Source organism: Enhydra lutris, unplaced genomic scaffold, assembly GCF_002288905.1.
Source record: "Enhydra lutris kenyoni isolate GAN:26980312 unplaced genomic scaffold, ASM228890v2 scaffoldscaffold26, whole genome shotgun sequence".
Lineage (NCBI taxonomy): Eukaryota > Metazoa > Chordata > Mammalia > Carnivora > Mustelidae > Enhydra > Enhydra lutris.
The window spans coordinates 19,951,515-19,968,056 of record NW_019154110.1 but is presented as its reverse complement, the minus strand read 5'-3'; the positions used below and the strand labels follow the sequence as shown (position 1 = coordinate 19,968,056).

The 16,542-nt window shown below is 40.4% G+C and overlaps 1 protein-coding gene across 1 annotated transcript in view; it reads right to left on the bottom strand.

Moving 5' to 3' along the window:
- The window catches only part of LOC111151645 (carbonic anhydrase 10), a 528,900-nt gene extending 512,594 nt beyond the window's left edge, over positions 1–16,306 (bottom strand). The window contains exon 1 of the mRNA XM_022509773.1: positions 16,240–16,306. Coding sequence (XP_022365481.1) covers positions 16,240–16,306 — 67 coding nt within the window. The remainder of the gene's footprint in view (positions 1–16,239) is intronic.
- Between the last annotated feature and the right edge of the window lie 236 nt (positions 16,307–16,542).

Here is a 16,542-nt window from a genome sequence, read left to right as displayed (position 1 = left end):
AAAAAAAAAAAAAAAGAAGTAGAGTGATTTGGGTCCAAGGGGAGAAATAACTTAAATCAAAGGGCATTCCCATCCTAATCAGAAAGAAAACAAGGATGATCAAAATAAGTATGAAAAAGGGAGAGCTACCATTTACTGGGTCACTGTCTTATGCCAGCTGATCTTCTGGGCACTGTATATACCATATCTCTCAATCAAAACAAATGTACAATACAGAAAACGTTCTGGAGATTGAAATTCAGAAACATTATAAGACTTATCCAAGGTCATAAGCTCTTCAATGGCAGATGCGGGATTTAAATGAAGTCTGCTTGATGCTAAAGCTCATGGGCTTTATTAGCTATATTGTCTGCAAGCTCTGAACAATCAATAAAGGAGGACTGGGAACCATAACCATAATTATGGAAAAGAAATGGGGAAAAAATCATTGTGTGTACACCACGCCTTGTCAAACGAAATGTATAACTTCAAACAAAAAAAAAAAAAAGAAAGAAAACAAACAAACAAACAAACAAAAAACGAAAAAAGCAATGAAGGAAACAAGCCAGTAGAGTCAAGAATGGAGAAAGGAGAGACAGAGACACACACACACACACACAGAGCGGAGGAGGGAAGATCACCCAGGAAAATCATACTGATAGGAAACAAAAGAGGAAAATAAATGCAAATATATTAGTCATCACTAAAAATAAGACATAGACTCTCACGTTGGATCTTTTAAAATTAGGTATTATGTATTCAACAATGTGCCTGAATAAAATGGCACAAAAAGACTGGAAGTGAAAAGTGGAAACAGTTGAAATATTCATCAGTATAGGTCAATCAATTGTCATATCCATATGCAAGAATGCTGTACAGCAGTGAAAACAAATGAACTAGATCTTTAAGTATCAAGAGACACCTACAATTATATTAAATGAGAAGGCAATTTGTCAAAGATAGTGATTATCTAAAATATATAGAATATAACATAATATGCACACCCTAAAACTTACAAAATGCAACTGTACATTCTATGCATGTGTGCATATATAGTAAACTTGTAAAAACCTAGATATACATTAACTTCAAGGAAGTGATGATCTCAAGAGAAGGACACGGAATGGGGAATGGAATTGCAAAGGGGGATTACTACAGGTTTTATTTATTTAAAAGTATCTGAAGCGATATGGCAAAATGTTAATATTTGCTTTTTCAGAGTGGTGGGTACATTACTGTTTGACATATCCTTAGTAGTTCTGTGGCATGCTTAAAACAATTCATAATTTTAAAATACATAAACAGAAATAGGTAAGGTGGCAAATAAACGTGTTATTATATGACCTTAAATACCTATTTTTGAAGATCACCTGGGAAAAACAACCTTAGAACAGACAAGTAAGGCAGTCGGTAAGACGGAGTGGAATCAGTAGAGCCTCATGTTTCTGAAGCGGTAGAATACACAGATGTCAATTCTTCCTAAATGGATGTATAGTTTTAATGATAATGTCCTTCAATATCAAGAGATTCCTTTTCATAATTCAAACTGTTTCTAAAGTTTATATGAAAAAATAAACAAGACTCTTTAAAAAGAATAGTCAGGGACTTACATGTTCAGATATCAAAATCTTAAAGCTACAATAACTAACATGATGAATTATTGATAAGCAACTGGCAGATCCATGAAATGGCACAGATGCTATTGGTGCTGAAATTTTCCTTAGAAACAATAACAACCGTAACTCAAAAACATATACTTAACCCTATGGTTACTGAGCATTACTATTTACAGCAGTCAAGACATGGAAACAACTCAAGTGTCAGTCCATAGATGAATGGATAAAGACACGGTACATATTTATGATGGACTATTACTCAGCCATAAAAAAAGAATGAAAGCTTGCCATTTGTGACAGAATGGATGGACCTAAGAGTATTATGCTAAGTGACATAAATCAGAGAAAAAGACAAATACTGTATGATTTTACTTAATGTAGAATGTAAAAAAACAACAACAAACAAACAAACCCTAAGACTGGAAACTGGAAACAGACTCAAAAATACAGAGAATGAGCTAGTGGTTGCCAGAGGGGAGGAAGGCGGGGTGGGTGAATGAAATAGGTGAAAGGGATTAAGAGGTATAAACTTCCAGTTATAAAATAAACAAGTCACAGGGATGAAGCAGTTAGTATGAGTATACTGTCAATAATACTGTAATAATTTGTAGAGCGACAAACAGTAATTACAGTTACCACGGTGAGCGTTTTGTCAGGTATATAATTGTCAAATCACAATGTTATATACCTGAAACATAGTACTGTATGACAACTACCCTTCAATAAAAAAAATAGGTAATTAAAGCAATTTTAAGTTAATGTAGGTCACTCTCTTCCCCTAAACCTAGCTTGCTTATGAATTCTAGGTAGACTAGCAGCCCAACCTTCATAGAACATTCAAAGAAATGGAAACAAATGTTGTCCATGCCTTTTTGGGAAATGAACTGAAACCCGGTTTAAAACTGGGCTGCAGGCTTGTGTAGATTATCTAGTGGGCTAGAGTCCCCTGAAAGAAACATAAAGGCACCCCTTCTTGGAGATTACCATGAGCCCATGAAGTCAAAGACATATGTAAATGAGTGCTGACTACACTCTTTTTATTAATAAACCTGAAAATGACTGAATGTTGAACAAAAGAGCTTGAGCTCTTTTGTTCAACATTCATATCACGGAACATCCATCCATACAATGGAATATTTAATCATGGTTTTTGAAGATTAAAGACACAGAAAAATCCTCACCAAAAAACAAAAACAAAACAAAAAAAAACTCTATGGAAAAAGTAGAACATTAAAAAAAAAAAGGTATATAAAATATGATCCTGATTTTGAGAAGGGACAATAAAATCTGGAAGGAAATATAACCAAAGGTTAAACAAGGCTATTTCCAGGTGGTAAAGATTATGAAGTGAAGTGAATTTTCTAACTTTTATTTTTCTGTATTTCCCAATATTCTCCAGGAACGTGTGTTTATTTCAAATGATTAGGATAAAAAACATTATTAAAAATTGAAAAGGCAAAACCTCCCACTGTGTGCTGAGCTTCCCAGAGCTGGTGACCCAGATTTCAGGGAAGACCCTAACAACTTCTCTTCTTATTCATAAAAATAATGAGTTTTCCAACATTAATATTTAATTTTCAGACCTATAGATAGGAGCAAGAAAACCCAAAGGACAATCATTCTTGAACATAATTTCTCACTCTCAAACACTGACCACTATGCTGCTGGCTAAACAATTTCCTCCATTCTTAGTTACTCATTTTGACTCATGCATAAAAGATACATCTCAAATCAGAGAAACCTCCTTAAGGGCAATTACAAAGGAAGGGAGCTTGGAGTGCTGCTTCAAGCCGTTAACTCAGGAAACGTGATAACATTTTGGACTCAGTTTTACTTTGCTGCTGTAAATGACAGCAGACCTCACTCTGGGGAGCTTTGTTGTTTATGCCAGCTTTCAATTTACCAGGAAATCGTGACTACTGTTAGCAAACCCAAAACCCACCTCCATGACGTGAGGGCTCCCTAATAGGATAGCAACTGCATGATGCGATCTGTTCTGGAAGGCACTGCTCTCTGCACAGCTAATGAAGTTTCACGAGGCTTTGTGAATAAGAGGAGCAAATGGGAGGCGGGCAGGGAATGGAACAAACGTTGACTGTAAGAGGTGAGTGCTGTCAATACTTTTCATACACACTGGTGGTTCTGAAGGACTCCCCAAACCTCGATGTAAGTCCCTAAGAGAGGGAACAGTTAAAACAACCTTTCCATTTCTCTGTGTCGGTTCTGTCTCCTCCTGACTCTCTGTGTTTTTGATTCTTTGTCTCTCTCTTATGTCTCTCTGCATCTCTGTGCTCTGTGGGTCTGTCTCTCTGTGCATGTCTCTCTTTCTCCATACAACATCCCTTCTCTTCATCCATGGAATCTAAACACAAGAACGGGTGGGGTTGCTGGCTAATATACCTACTTTGCCTGGCACTGTGTTTGTTCCTTTATATATATTATTTCACTGAAGCCACTCAGGAACCTTAAGAGGAGAAATGGAGGCTCAGAGAAGGATGGCATCCAATGTCATAGGTAAGTGGTGGGGATGGGATTTGGACCCTGGTCTGTCTGTCCTGTCTGCTCAGAGAAGACAAAAGACAGCTCTCTGGTACTGAGCCACTATGGTCACCCTCTGGAGTAACACCATCCTTGGCCTGTGGATACACGTGGCGTAGGCACATTCTCTGTGATGGAAGCACTTGGTTCTCATAATCTATAAACTGGGAAATCTACGGCCAACATGTGAGCTGACCTAGCCAAGGGTTTAGAGAGCCCAGCAATCAGCCTTCCATCCCTCCTACTTCCGCTGCCTTCCCACCTGCTGTTTTTAAACTTCCTCCAACCTGATTTTTCTTCCTAAAACAATCTGACCTTGTCTTTCCAAGGGTCTGCTAATGTCCAAGACCCAATGGCCAAAACTCAGTCTTTACTGTATTTGGCTCTCTCTCAAGACTGAGCACCATGAAGCTCATTTTCTTAACTTGCTCTGTCCTTAGCCACTATGATATGATACTATATTCAATCACTTTGCTTATTTTTTAAAAAAGTAAAATAATATATGCACACACATATATGTAACTAATGTATACTATGTAGACATGTATGTTACATATATAGACATGCATATATATCTATATATTATTCTGTCTTTTCCTTTTTACAGAGATACATGCATATATACATATACATGCATATGTGATATACACACACACACACACAAATGTATCAGGGATTTAAATGAGAGCATGTCATTGGGAAAATCAAGTGTCATAAAACTGGCCACATAGTAGGTGTTCAATAAATATGTGTTAACTTAATGAATGAACTAGTTATTCACTAATTCAACTAGTGTATTATTTCCCATTCCCTGTCTCGACAAATCTTCACTCCGGCCAACTAGAAAAAGTGCCTCCTATCCATGTCATTTACTTTCTTGCTCACTTCCGCAGCCCCTCCCGAGAGAATTCCCCGTCCATTTACAAATGCTGTTCACATCCTGGCTCAAATCACTGCACCCACTGAAAGTCTTCTTTGCTACTTTAGATTGAAAAACTGCTCCTCTCTGAACATTTCTGGCAATTTTTGCCTTTTGGCAATTTACACTGTACTCCTCTGTGAATAATCTTTCAATGATTACCTAAGTCCTGTACTGTGATTTCATATTTCCCTTGTTGTCCCTTCAAATGAATGAATCTTAGTTTTTGTGTCTTTGCTGTGCTCCTCTCACAGCCAAGTACATATTCAGTACACATTGGATATATTACTACGGTGCAGTCAGGAGACAAATACCTCCCTTTTATGTGACAGAATGCGGGTAAGGGGAGTAACAACATTGGCTGAGCTTCTCGTGTGCCCTAGATAATTTACATATATATCTCGTGTAATTCTCACTGCCAATTTATTAAGTGGGTTTTATCTCATCTATACATAAGGAAACTGAATTACTTGATGAGGTTATTCATCTGTTTAGTAGGGAAGTTGGGATGTGAAACCAAGATTCAACGGGGAAGTTCATGTTCTCAAAATTACATCACACTAAACAAGAAAACTCTAGAAGAATACATACAAGAGTATCTTCAGAACTTTGAAAAAGGCCAAGGTTTCTTTAACAGAACACAAATAGCCCTAACCAGTGGGTGGAAAAAAGGTGGATTACCTGAACCTCATCAAAATCAAGAACTTCTATTCATCTGAAGATATAATTATAAGGGCAAATGGGAAGTCATAAACTGTAGAAAATACTTCCAGGCAAATATAAAAATATTAAAATTAATTAATTAAAATTAATTAATTAAATCCACAAATTAATAGGGAGAAACCAAGCAACCCAATTTTTTAAAAAAATGAGCAAAAGAAAAAAGGGGGGGCAAAAGACTTGAGGCACCTCTCTGGCTCCATCGGCAGAGCATGTGACTGTTGATATTGGGGTTGTGGGTTTGAGCTCCAGGTTGGGCACAGAGATTACTTAAAAATAAATAAAAACCTTAAAAAATTGTTTTAAATAAATAAAAATGGGCAAAAGACTTGAACAGGTCCTTCACAAACAAGGACATCCAAATGGCCAGTGACCATATGAAAACCTGCTCAAGGTCATTACTCATCTAGCAAATTAAAATCACAATGAAATGCCACTAACGCCCACCAGAATGGCTAAACTTGAAACAACTGACAACACCAAGTATTGGCAAGGATATGGTATAACTGTAATTTCATATGCTGCTGCTGGGGAGTATAAATTGGCACAAGTACTTTGGAAAATTGTTTGGCAGTATCTCCTAAGAGTTAAAACTGCAAATTCCACCTACAGTATGACACAGCAATTACACACCTAGGCATTCATGCTAAAGAAATAGGAGTGCAAGTCTACCAAGACATGCCCAAGAGTGTTTACAGCAGCTTCACTCATCATAGCCAGACTATAAACCAATGCCTACTGACAGCAGAACAAAAATAAAAATGTTTGTGTAGTCATACAATGGCATACTACACATCAATTTTAAAAAAGGAACAACTGGTATCTGCAAAAAATAGGTGAATCTCACAAATTGTTAAATGAAAGAAACAAGAAACAAAGAGTATGTATGATACTGTTTATACCGAGTTTAAGACAGGCAAAACAAGTCAATGTCGATAGAAGTTCTAACAGTTTTTACCACTCTGGGGTGGGAGCAGAGAGGTTGCTAATTGACTGGGAGGATGGAGGAGGAGGAGGAAGAGGAAGAGGAAGAGGAAACCTACTGTGGGACTGTAAAGAAGACGTGACATGAACACACACACACACACATACACACAGAGGAATATTATTTGGACCAAAAAAATGGGATTTTGCCATTTTCAACAAAATGGATGGAGCTGGGGGTATTAGGCTAAGCAAAATAAGTCAGTCAGAGAAAGACAAATACCACATGATTTCACTCATATGTGGAATTTAAGAAACAAAACAAATGAGCAAAGGACTGGAAATATTCCATATTCTGATGTGGATGTTGATTACATGGGCATATATTTACATATAATCCTATATTCCATAATATATAATTATATGTATACCCATGTAACCATATAACATAATATAGCCATATCAATAAAATTAAGATATATAAATCTATACAATATTTACATATTTCATGTATCTCAATAAAAATCAGTAAACAAACAAATGAAACAACAGTGTCTCCCAATGAGGACAGTGTGGTAAATGAAAATACAAATGTAACTACAAGTTTCCTTTATAAGAATTTATGTGATCGATCCCTCTCATAATTAAGGTCCAGGGGAAAACAGCTGCCTCTCCTGTCATGCTTCCCTTTATCAGACAATAAAACCATAAATCCTGCCATGTCTTACCATGCCAATAAGCACACACTAATTCAGTACTATTGATCACTTTCCTCGACTGAGTGTTGGTACATTTACTCCTATTCCCTCTTTCTTCTGCCTACCCCCCAACCTCCAACCCCATTTCCATTTGATAAATATCTTTTATGTATGCCTTTTGCCACCTCAAAACCACACTGGATGCAGGTAGGGGCATATCACAAAGAATGTACTGAGTGAATAAGGTGCTAAGGACAGAGCTGAAAGATGAGAGAAAGAGGATAATATTCACTCTGGAAATGTTGGCTTGGGTCTCCGGTCTCCACCTTTTTACCTACAGGCTCTTCTCACACCAGGATGCCCTGACTTTATATCACAGGATAACCCGTGTCAGAGTTCAGGAAAGCATGGAGGTAGCATTCACCGGGCATTACAGGGGTGCATGAGCTGAGGTCAGGGAAGGAGCAAGTCCGAGCGTCCCCACCACCGACTGAGGACCTCATTGCTCTCCCCCCATCACGTTTCCTCTGACCTACGTTTCCTTTTGGGAACTTGGTGGGTGTTTCCCCTAACAATACAGACCTCCTGCCTGTGAAAGTGTCTTGAAAGGCTTGACTGGATAACGACCATGGAACTTAGAACCTCAGGTACAACCTTCTTTTCTCTCCCCTTAGAGTAAAAGTCCCGGACCAGCCCTCCACGTCCGCTCACAGAAGAAAGCCATGGGAACCAGCTCCGAGCACAAAGTGAACAAGCTGAGGACAGAAATGAACCGATGCTCTGATCCTCCAACACCACCCCCCACCACCGACTTTTTTTTTTTGGACTGTTTGACAATGGTTCCTTTTAGTTTCCAAAACTCATTATGTGTTGCTGGATATCAAAACGCTTGGACAATAGCTTAATAGACACCGATGTCTCCACTACTCTTTTGGAAGAGAAGCTGATATATGTTAAATGTGCTAGGATCTCTTTCTTTAAAAAATAAAAAATATATATATATATGTCTATAAATATATATATGACATATATATGTCTATAAATATATATATGACATATATATATTTTTTTAATAATATTTTTAATAATATATATAAAATAATATATATATATATATATATATATTTTTTTTTTTTTACAGGTAAAAGCTGATGTTCCACTACCCATCTCCCCCTTCTTACCTACCCCCCCCTTAAGATCCCTCATGTCTGAGGTTGGTACAAATCATTGGCATGCATCCTTTTGGATTTCTATGCATAATACCCCAATACTATTGTTTGGGGGTGTCATTAGAGTTAAATAAAATGAATCTGGCCATACCCAGCCCCTCAAACTTGCTTTTCTCACTTGTCATAGTGCAAACTCCATTCATTCCAACCACTGTATAAGCTGTCATTGATTTGTCCATTCCTCTACTAATAAATAGTTGGATTTTTAGCCATTTTAAATTGTGCTGCAGTGAATATCCTTGTGTAGATCTCATTGTTTATACTCTCGGATATCCCATTTAAAAAAAAAAATCTAGAATGGGTGCTGAACAGCAGAGTGGCTGAATTGTAGAATACGTTTATCCTGAAATAAATTAGAGCTTTCTAAAGCGGTTACAACAATTTAAACCACCATATCGTTTGCCCACAGTTGGTGTAATCAGATTTTAAAATGTGTGCCAATACGATGGGTTTGAAATGGTAATCTACTGCAATTTTAATTTCCCCTGAATCCCAGCGAGACTGAGCACATTCTTCATATATTTATGGCTAGTTGAGTTTCTTCATCTATAAACAGACTTGTTTATACAGTTTGCACATGCAATGGTTTATTGGACTCTCTGAACATATCTGGTGCCAGGGAATTTGACTCCTCCCAGGGACGCTCAATCCATTTTCTTACAGCTCTAATTTCAGAAGTTTCTTCTTTAAAGTCAAACCCAAAGCTGCATTGATATTTCCACCCTGCACACTGGGTTTGCATTCTGGGATGACCCAAGGTACGTCTGGCCTTTCTTTTATACAATTGCCTTACTCACATTCATTTGTTCACTCATTCATTTGTTGATTTCTAAACGCTAACTAAGTGCTCAGCAAGGTCAGGAATAAGACCTGGGTCATGCCATCAAGGAGACAGAGTTTGGAGGGGGAGGGAGACATTGCATCAGCTAAGAACACAATTACATGGTAAGTCTAATAATGGAATATCTACAAGAATTGTGATGATTTCAGAAGATATTCACCATTTCAATACATAATTTATTAAGATATTAAGATATTTACATAAAGTGTATCTATTTTAAATAGCCATTGCATTAAGCCCTCTGTGAATCTCCTCCTTCCATCTCCTGGCCAGCCTGGCACTTTGTAGGGACAGACCCTCAACATCTCAACATTACTTACAGGGGAGTCACAGGTTGGGGGGCTCTAGGACCCCACACCTGTGCTACAGTTGGGCCCTGTTCCAGCTGGTTGGTGCTCAGGTCCATTGTTACGTTATTTAATTATTTGAGAGAGAGAGAGAGAGAAAGGGGAGGCAAAGAGGGAGAGAGAATCTCAGACTATGCATTGAGCACAGAGCCCAATATGGGGTTCGAACTCATGACCCTGAGATCATGGCCTAAGCCCAAACCAAGAGTCGGACACTGAACCACAGAGCCACCCAGGCACCCCTGTTGTTACATCTTCTGACTCTCTTCCCTGGGAGGGGGCTACCTTCCCACGTGACCTGCTTTCAGATATTCTCATCACTCTCTCTGGAGCTTGTCTTTATCCCTCATAAATCATAGCACCCAAAGCAATACTTCCATCTGTGAGGAAATGGCCTAACCACAGTGTTCGTTAGACTTCACTGTGGGTTTGGAACATCTAAGGATCTTGCTAAAATGCACACTGATTCAGAAGGTTTAGGGGTGTGGCCTGAGATTCTGTATTTCTGACAACTTGCCAGGTGAGGCCAATGCTGCCGGTCCGGGGACCACATTTTGAGTAACAGTGGTCTCACCAGCTTGAAATATGGTATGGCTTAACACCACCCTGGGTCACATCAGCTTTTTGGCCAAGACACTATTCACACATATTGACCTAAGTCCCCTAAGTCTTTTAAAGGAGGGAGGTTAAAGTCTCCTCTTTCTTATCTCTCATTTGTGCAAAGAGGCAATTTTGTGCAAACATAAACCTTTGTGTTTGCACTGACTTGGAGGCTAAGGAAGCTGCATTCTCGTTGTTACTCGCACAGGCCACTTTCTAGAGAAGCGATACCCCATGTTGCTTCTGACAATGCACGTGAGCTTCTGCTAGTCTGTTGAGAGGTCCACTGCTGCGTGAAAGCAACCTCCCAGTGAGCTAAGGTTCCAAGACATAGCATTAGAATGTTTGTTTGTTTGCTTTAAAGATTTTATTTATTTATTTGACAGAAAGAGATCACAAGCAGGCGGAGAGGCAGGCAGAGAGAGAGGAGGAAGCAGGCTCCCTGCTGAGCAGACAGCCCAATGTGGGGCTCGATCCCAGGACTCTGGAATCATGACCTGAGCCAAAGGCAGAGGCTTTAACCCACTGAGCCACCTAGGCACCCCGCATTAGAATGTTTTGTTCATTATTTCAGCAAGGGGTTTTTGAGCACTCATACCCAGCAGTCACTGTTTTAGAGACAGAGACAAAGTCCCCTTTCCTCATGGAATTTACATTCTGTTGGGGCCAGATCTACTGAACAAAGAAAACCAATCTGAATAAAGAAACAAGAAGAATTTCATATGCTGAGAATAAGAGAGCAAGAAATGAGTGAGTGGCAAGATGGATTGGGTGGTTTTAGAAAAAGAAAAAAAAAGGCCTCTCAGCATTTTCTCATTTAGTCTGAGGTCGTCTGGATCGAGACTATACGGAAGAAACCATACAGAGATTTAAAGGGAAAAAAAATACAGGTAGAGAAAATACACAGTACCAGGCCCTGAAGCAAGAAAGAGCTCAACATGTTCACAGATCAAAAAGGCCAGTACCGCCTGGAGCATAACGAGTGGGGTGGGGCTGTTATACACGGACACCGGAGGTAGGGAGGGAAGGGCCAGGTCCTGCCACGCTACAAAAGTCAGGGTAAGGAGTTTAGACTTTATTCTAAGTGTGATGGGCCACCATGAGAGATCCTTGAAATCTTTGGATTCGTTTTAGAAGTAGAGTCTGTAAGATTTGCTTCATATCGAATTACCAGGTATTGTGTTTTGTTATTTTAGCATTAGCCATCAGCTGAGGGTTCAGACCCTTTACTTGAAAATTGCAACATGGAGGACGTTCATGGGGGACATGCAAGAGTTTCATTTAACCATGGTCAGCTGGGGATCCATGGCAGAGATCCACGTGTAGATGCCAAGTCTGTTGTGGGACACTGGGACACGAGTCCTGGAGAACTAGCAAGCTACTGGGGCTGGAGCAAAAGGCCTGGCATGTACAGCAGCTGGTTCCCAGGCAGACCCATAAGAGACGCCGCACTTACAGATGGATTAGAGGTAGAAAGGCCAGTTCAAGATGAAGAAGAGTAAAGTAAAGATGTGGAGTCTTGTGAGCTCTAAGAAATCATCAAGGAGGCTGTGACGGACTGTATCTGATTCTACTTTAAGGTCACAGTAGATAAGAACAGTGCATCGCCTACCAAATCTGGCAATGCAGAGATCACTGGTGACCTTGGCAGTCATGCCCCCAGCAAAGTGAGGGGAGGGAAGTCTATCAGGTGAGTTGAGAAGAAAATGCTATCGAGGAGCTAGGACGAGGGATGGTAGACAAATACCTCAAATTTTATGTGAAGGGAGCAAAGAGAATAGAAGCTGGAGGGAAACAAAAAACATCAATTTTTTTCCCTGTAGGAGATCCTGGAGCATATTTGAATGAGGATGGGAATGAGCAAGTGGGGAAGGAATAATGGGCTGACTCAGGAGTAAAGGAAGATACAATTGCAGGAGGAAAGACTTTGAGAAGGTGAGAGAGACTGAAACACCATCTCTATAGAAATAGGGAGGAAAGAAAAGAGGGTACAGATGCAGATCGGTGGTTCTGGTGCTGAAATGTGGAAGGGTTCCTGTCTTCCTCCATTTTCTCTATGTTTGAGATTAAAAAGGCAAGACCTACTCTCATGTGCAAGGAAAACAGACAAGCCAACATCTTGTATGACCCCACCACGGCTACAAACAACTCTGTGTGAAAGTGGGCAAAAAAGAGGTAAGCACCTTCTATCCAGAGAAATCAGGGAGAAGAAATGTCATCTCCTCAAAATTCTCGAAATAGGTTCCATCATGTCCCCGTTCCCCATGATCCCATGACCATTCCTGACACTTTAAATGTCCCCTTCCAGACAGCCTTCTCCTCTTATTCTGCCTCTAATCTTGGTATGCTGAGAATCTCATTCATCTTTAAAAGCTCACCTCACGTATATATCCCCCATCAAGCCTTTCCTGATATCCACCCAGTGCCTCCCAGCATTGGTACCTATCTTGCCCTCTTTGGATTTCTCAGTCTTCTGACATCACTTAGCAAAGTCATCCCTGAATGAGAATGATCCACTAGTTGCCAAATATGCCATATGTGTGTGTGTGTGTATAAATATATAATTTGTTACTCTGATTCATGGTCCTGGTATCACAACTCAGACCTTTAACAGATTCCCACAAGAAGTCTAGGCTTAGAATGCCTAAGAATGGTCTAAGCCAGTATGGCCGTTCACAGGTAGCCAGACCTTTTGGGTACATACCGATGTCTTCCAGTAACAAGACACGGGCTGGGGCTGTGTCCCCTCCCCAACCACGTGGGATGCTGCAATGCAAACATGTTTTGACTGATTTCTACAACACACACAGAATTGTGTTTATGAGCACGTGTACAAGAATTCAGGCCTGGTGTGCTGGTGAGGCACCATCTCTCTGTTCTTTGATGCTCTCAAGGGTTACTGGAGCCAAATGTGACATTATATCAGCAGCAGAATTCAGCCAATCTCGTTGGAGTCAGGCAACCAAATCCTCTGATAATCGGCTACATGTAGGACTTAACTTGAGCCCTAAGTAAGCTGAAGGCACCACTAGAAAGGAGTATAAGGCTTTGGGGCTTGTTAGATCCTCATAGCTCCTTCGTTCAAGGGCGGTGGGCTTAAATGATATCTCTAGCCAAACCATGCATCTTGAATGTCTTTCATTTTATCAATAAAAATTGATTTCTAACAACTCTCATGCTGATCAACAAAATCTCTAGGCATAGATCTAGATATGGAATGCTGACTGTGGTTTTGCCTTTGAACCGTTGACTCCCCAACAGTGCCTTGCAAATGCTACCCTCAGCAGTGTGCATTCTTTTCCAGGGCACTTCAAATGTTGGCTGTTCCCAGGGCATGGGTAAACTTACACACATACAACTTACACACATCTTACACATCTTACACACATCTAGCACAGGGCTCAAATAGGAATGTTCTAAAGTAAAAGATAGAAACACAAGTTAACAAATTCGCCTTCCCCACTCTGTTTTCTCCTTTCCCCCTCTCCCTTTTTCCCCTCCCCCACCTCCTCTGTTCCCTTCTGGCTCCGCTCGTGCTCTCTCCTGTTCTTTTTCTTGGCAGTCTATACTGAAGAGTGATGGAGTCATAGGAAAAGATCATGCTCTCAAGTGCAAAGCATTTCACTAAAAATTAAAATCCAAAGACAGTTCTCCTCTTCTAAACCCCTCTCAGCCACCATGCTACACTGGCTCTCTTTTCCCAGATCTTGTTACCTCCCTTGGGAAATTTCAAATTACTTTTGTATAGAATTCTGCTTCCTAACACAACACTCTGAGTGCTTAACTTGCAAACCCAAACACCAAGATTCTTGGGAAAACAGAGGCTCTTGGAGGACACATAACCTGGCCTCATTCAAAAGCTACAGAATTTGGGGCGCCTGGGTGGCTCAGTGGGTTATAAAGCCTCTGCCTTCGGCTCAGGTCATGATCTCAGGGTCCTGGGATTGGGCCCCACATCGGGCTCTCTGCTCAGCATGGAGCCTGCTTCCCCTTCTCTCTCTGCCTGCCTCTCTGCCTACTTGTAATCTCTGTCAAAAAAATAAATAAAATCTTAAAAAAAAATCTTAAAAAAATATAAAAAAATCTTAAAAAAATAAATAAAATCTTAAAAAAAAAAAAAAAAGCTATGGAATTTGTAGAACATCTTTAATGCCTTAAACATGTCTTGGAGGCCTCCACCTCTCCCCAGCCCTTTCCTATGCAATTCTCAGAGCATTTCTCCCAAACAAATACAGTGTTCTGCTCAAGAAAAATGCTGGTAAATAAAATTCAACTGCATTACAGACTTAAGAATGAGAAATCATTCTTAATCATTAAAGCCTTGAGCAAAATCCAAAATGCATCCTATCCCAGAAACAGACTCACCTATCCTCTATGTTTATGGAAGGAACTGACTCTTGATGTGAAAATAATATAAATATTCCAGGGCTTTCTAGTATTAGTTTTGGGGGGCTTTTGTCTGTAAGCCACATAACTTCTTCATTTTTTGTAAATTTCAGCTTTACTGAGGTATAAATGACAAAACTGTAGAATATCTAAAGCATACGTTGTGATGATTTGATATACATATAGCTTGTGAAAGGATCCCATCTAGTTAATTACCACAGACTTTGTGTTGTTGTTGTTGTTGTTTTCAGTGAGAACAGTTAAGTTCTATTCTCTTAGCAGACTTCCACTATACACTATACCATTCTCAACTATAGTCACCATGTTTTATTAAATTCTCGGACCTGATTCATCTTATATGTGATGGCTTGTACCCTTTTACCAATCCTTCTTTACTTCTTCACCCCCTAGCTCCTGGCAACCACTTTTCAATTCTTCTTCATGAATTTGAATTTTTTTTTCTTTTTCTTTTTCTTTTTTTTTTTTTTTTAAGATTCCACATATAAATGATACCATGCAGTATTTGTCTCCCTGTCTGGCTTACTTGACTCAGCATAACACACTCAAGGTCCATCCACGTGATCATGGCTGGATAATATTCCATCATATACACACATATACCTCCCATGTCTTTACTGATTCATCTGCTGGTGGACATTTAGGCATTTCCATGTCTCCATTGTCGTGAATGCTGCTGCAATGAACAAGGGAGAGCAGATAAGTCCTGGATTTCTGTTTTCCTTTCCCCTGGGGAGATGCCCCAAAGCAGGGTCGGGGAGTCACCCTCCTCACTTCCTTTTGTTATTCTGTGACTTTAAGCATTTAGAATTGTAGCACTCAGCCTGCAGTGATTGGAATGAGCTGGAGAGATTTTGAAGCTACCCAAGAACATCTCCAGATCTTCTCAATCAGCATCTGCTGGTCTGTTTTATTTAAAAGAATTTGTTTTATAAAACCATCTCCATGAGGAATTTTGGAGCCGGCCCTGATTAAGCTCATCACCCTGGAGGAACTTGAGGATTTTCCTTCTCTGGGCACCAGAATACTGCTTCCTGAGGTAAGGTCGAGACTTGAGGTGACCTTCCACACAACTCTGTCCCTTGCCCCAGTAGTAACTTGCACGTTTGTGCTCATCGGCACTTTCCGTGGCCATATCACTGGAGGTCACTCTGATTTCATTCTTGCCCCCCACCCCCCGTTAGGGAGCTGGTCAGCCCCTTCCTACTCAGATGGACTCATGAACCTGTCTGTGCCTGAGACACTGACCCTTAAACTTGACCTTAGCTGGCTCCCCTGACCGATGCGTAAGTGGAACGCTGTACTGGGACTGCGCTGGAAGCCGCTGGGTGCTGCCTACACTGACTATGCACACTTCAGCCTTGAAGCTCTCCTTCAGCCACAGACCTGGTGACTGACTACTCCTTGGTGAGCACCTCACCTACCCGAGGAAGAAGGACGTTTAGCACGGTCCTTCTTCCAAGGCCGTCCCACTTGTGCCAGTCCCACCATCCGAGTTTCTCCTCACCAGCAGAGGCCCATCCCTCAGCCCTCAGGTGGCAGTTAGCTCTGGGGAGCCAGCCCAAAGGAGGGACCCTGGAGTCAGACCGATCTGGGTTCAAATCCCAGGTCTATCACTTAAAGCATTGTGGTGTTGGGCCGACAACCAACAACCAACAACCTGAGATTCCCATTGCTATCTTTGAAATGGAGAGCATAAGACAGTAAAACTGCCTCAGGAATTGAAT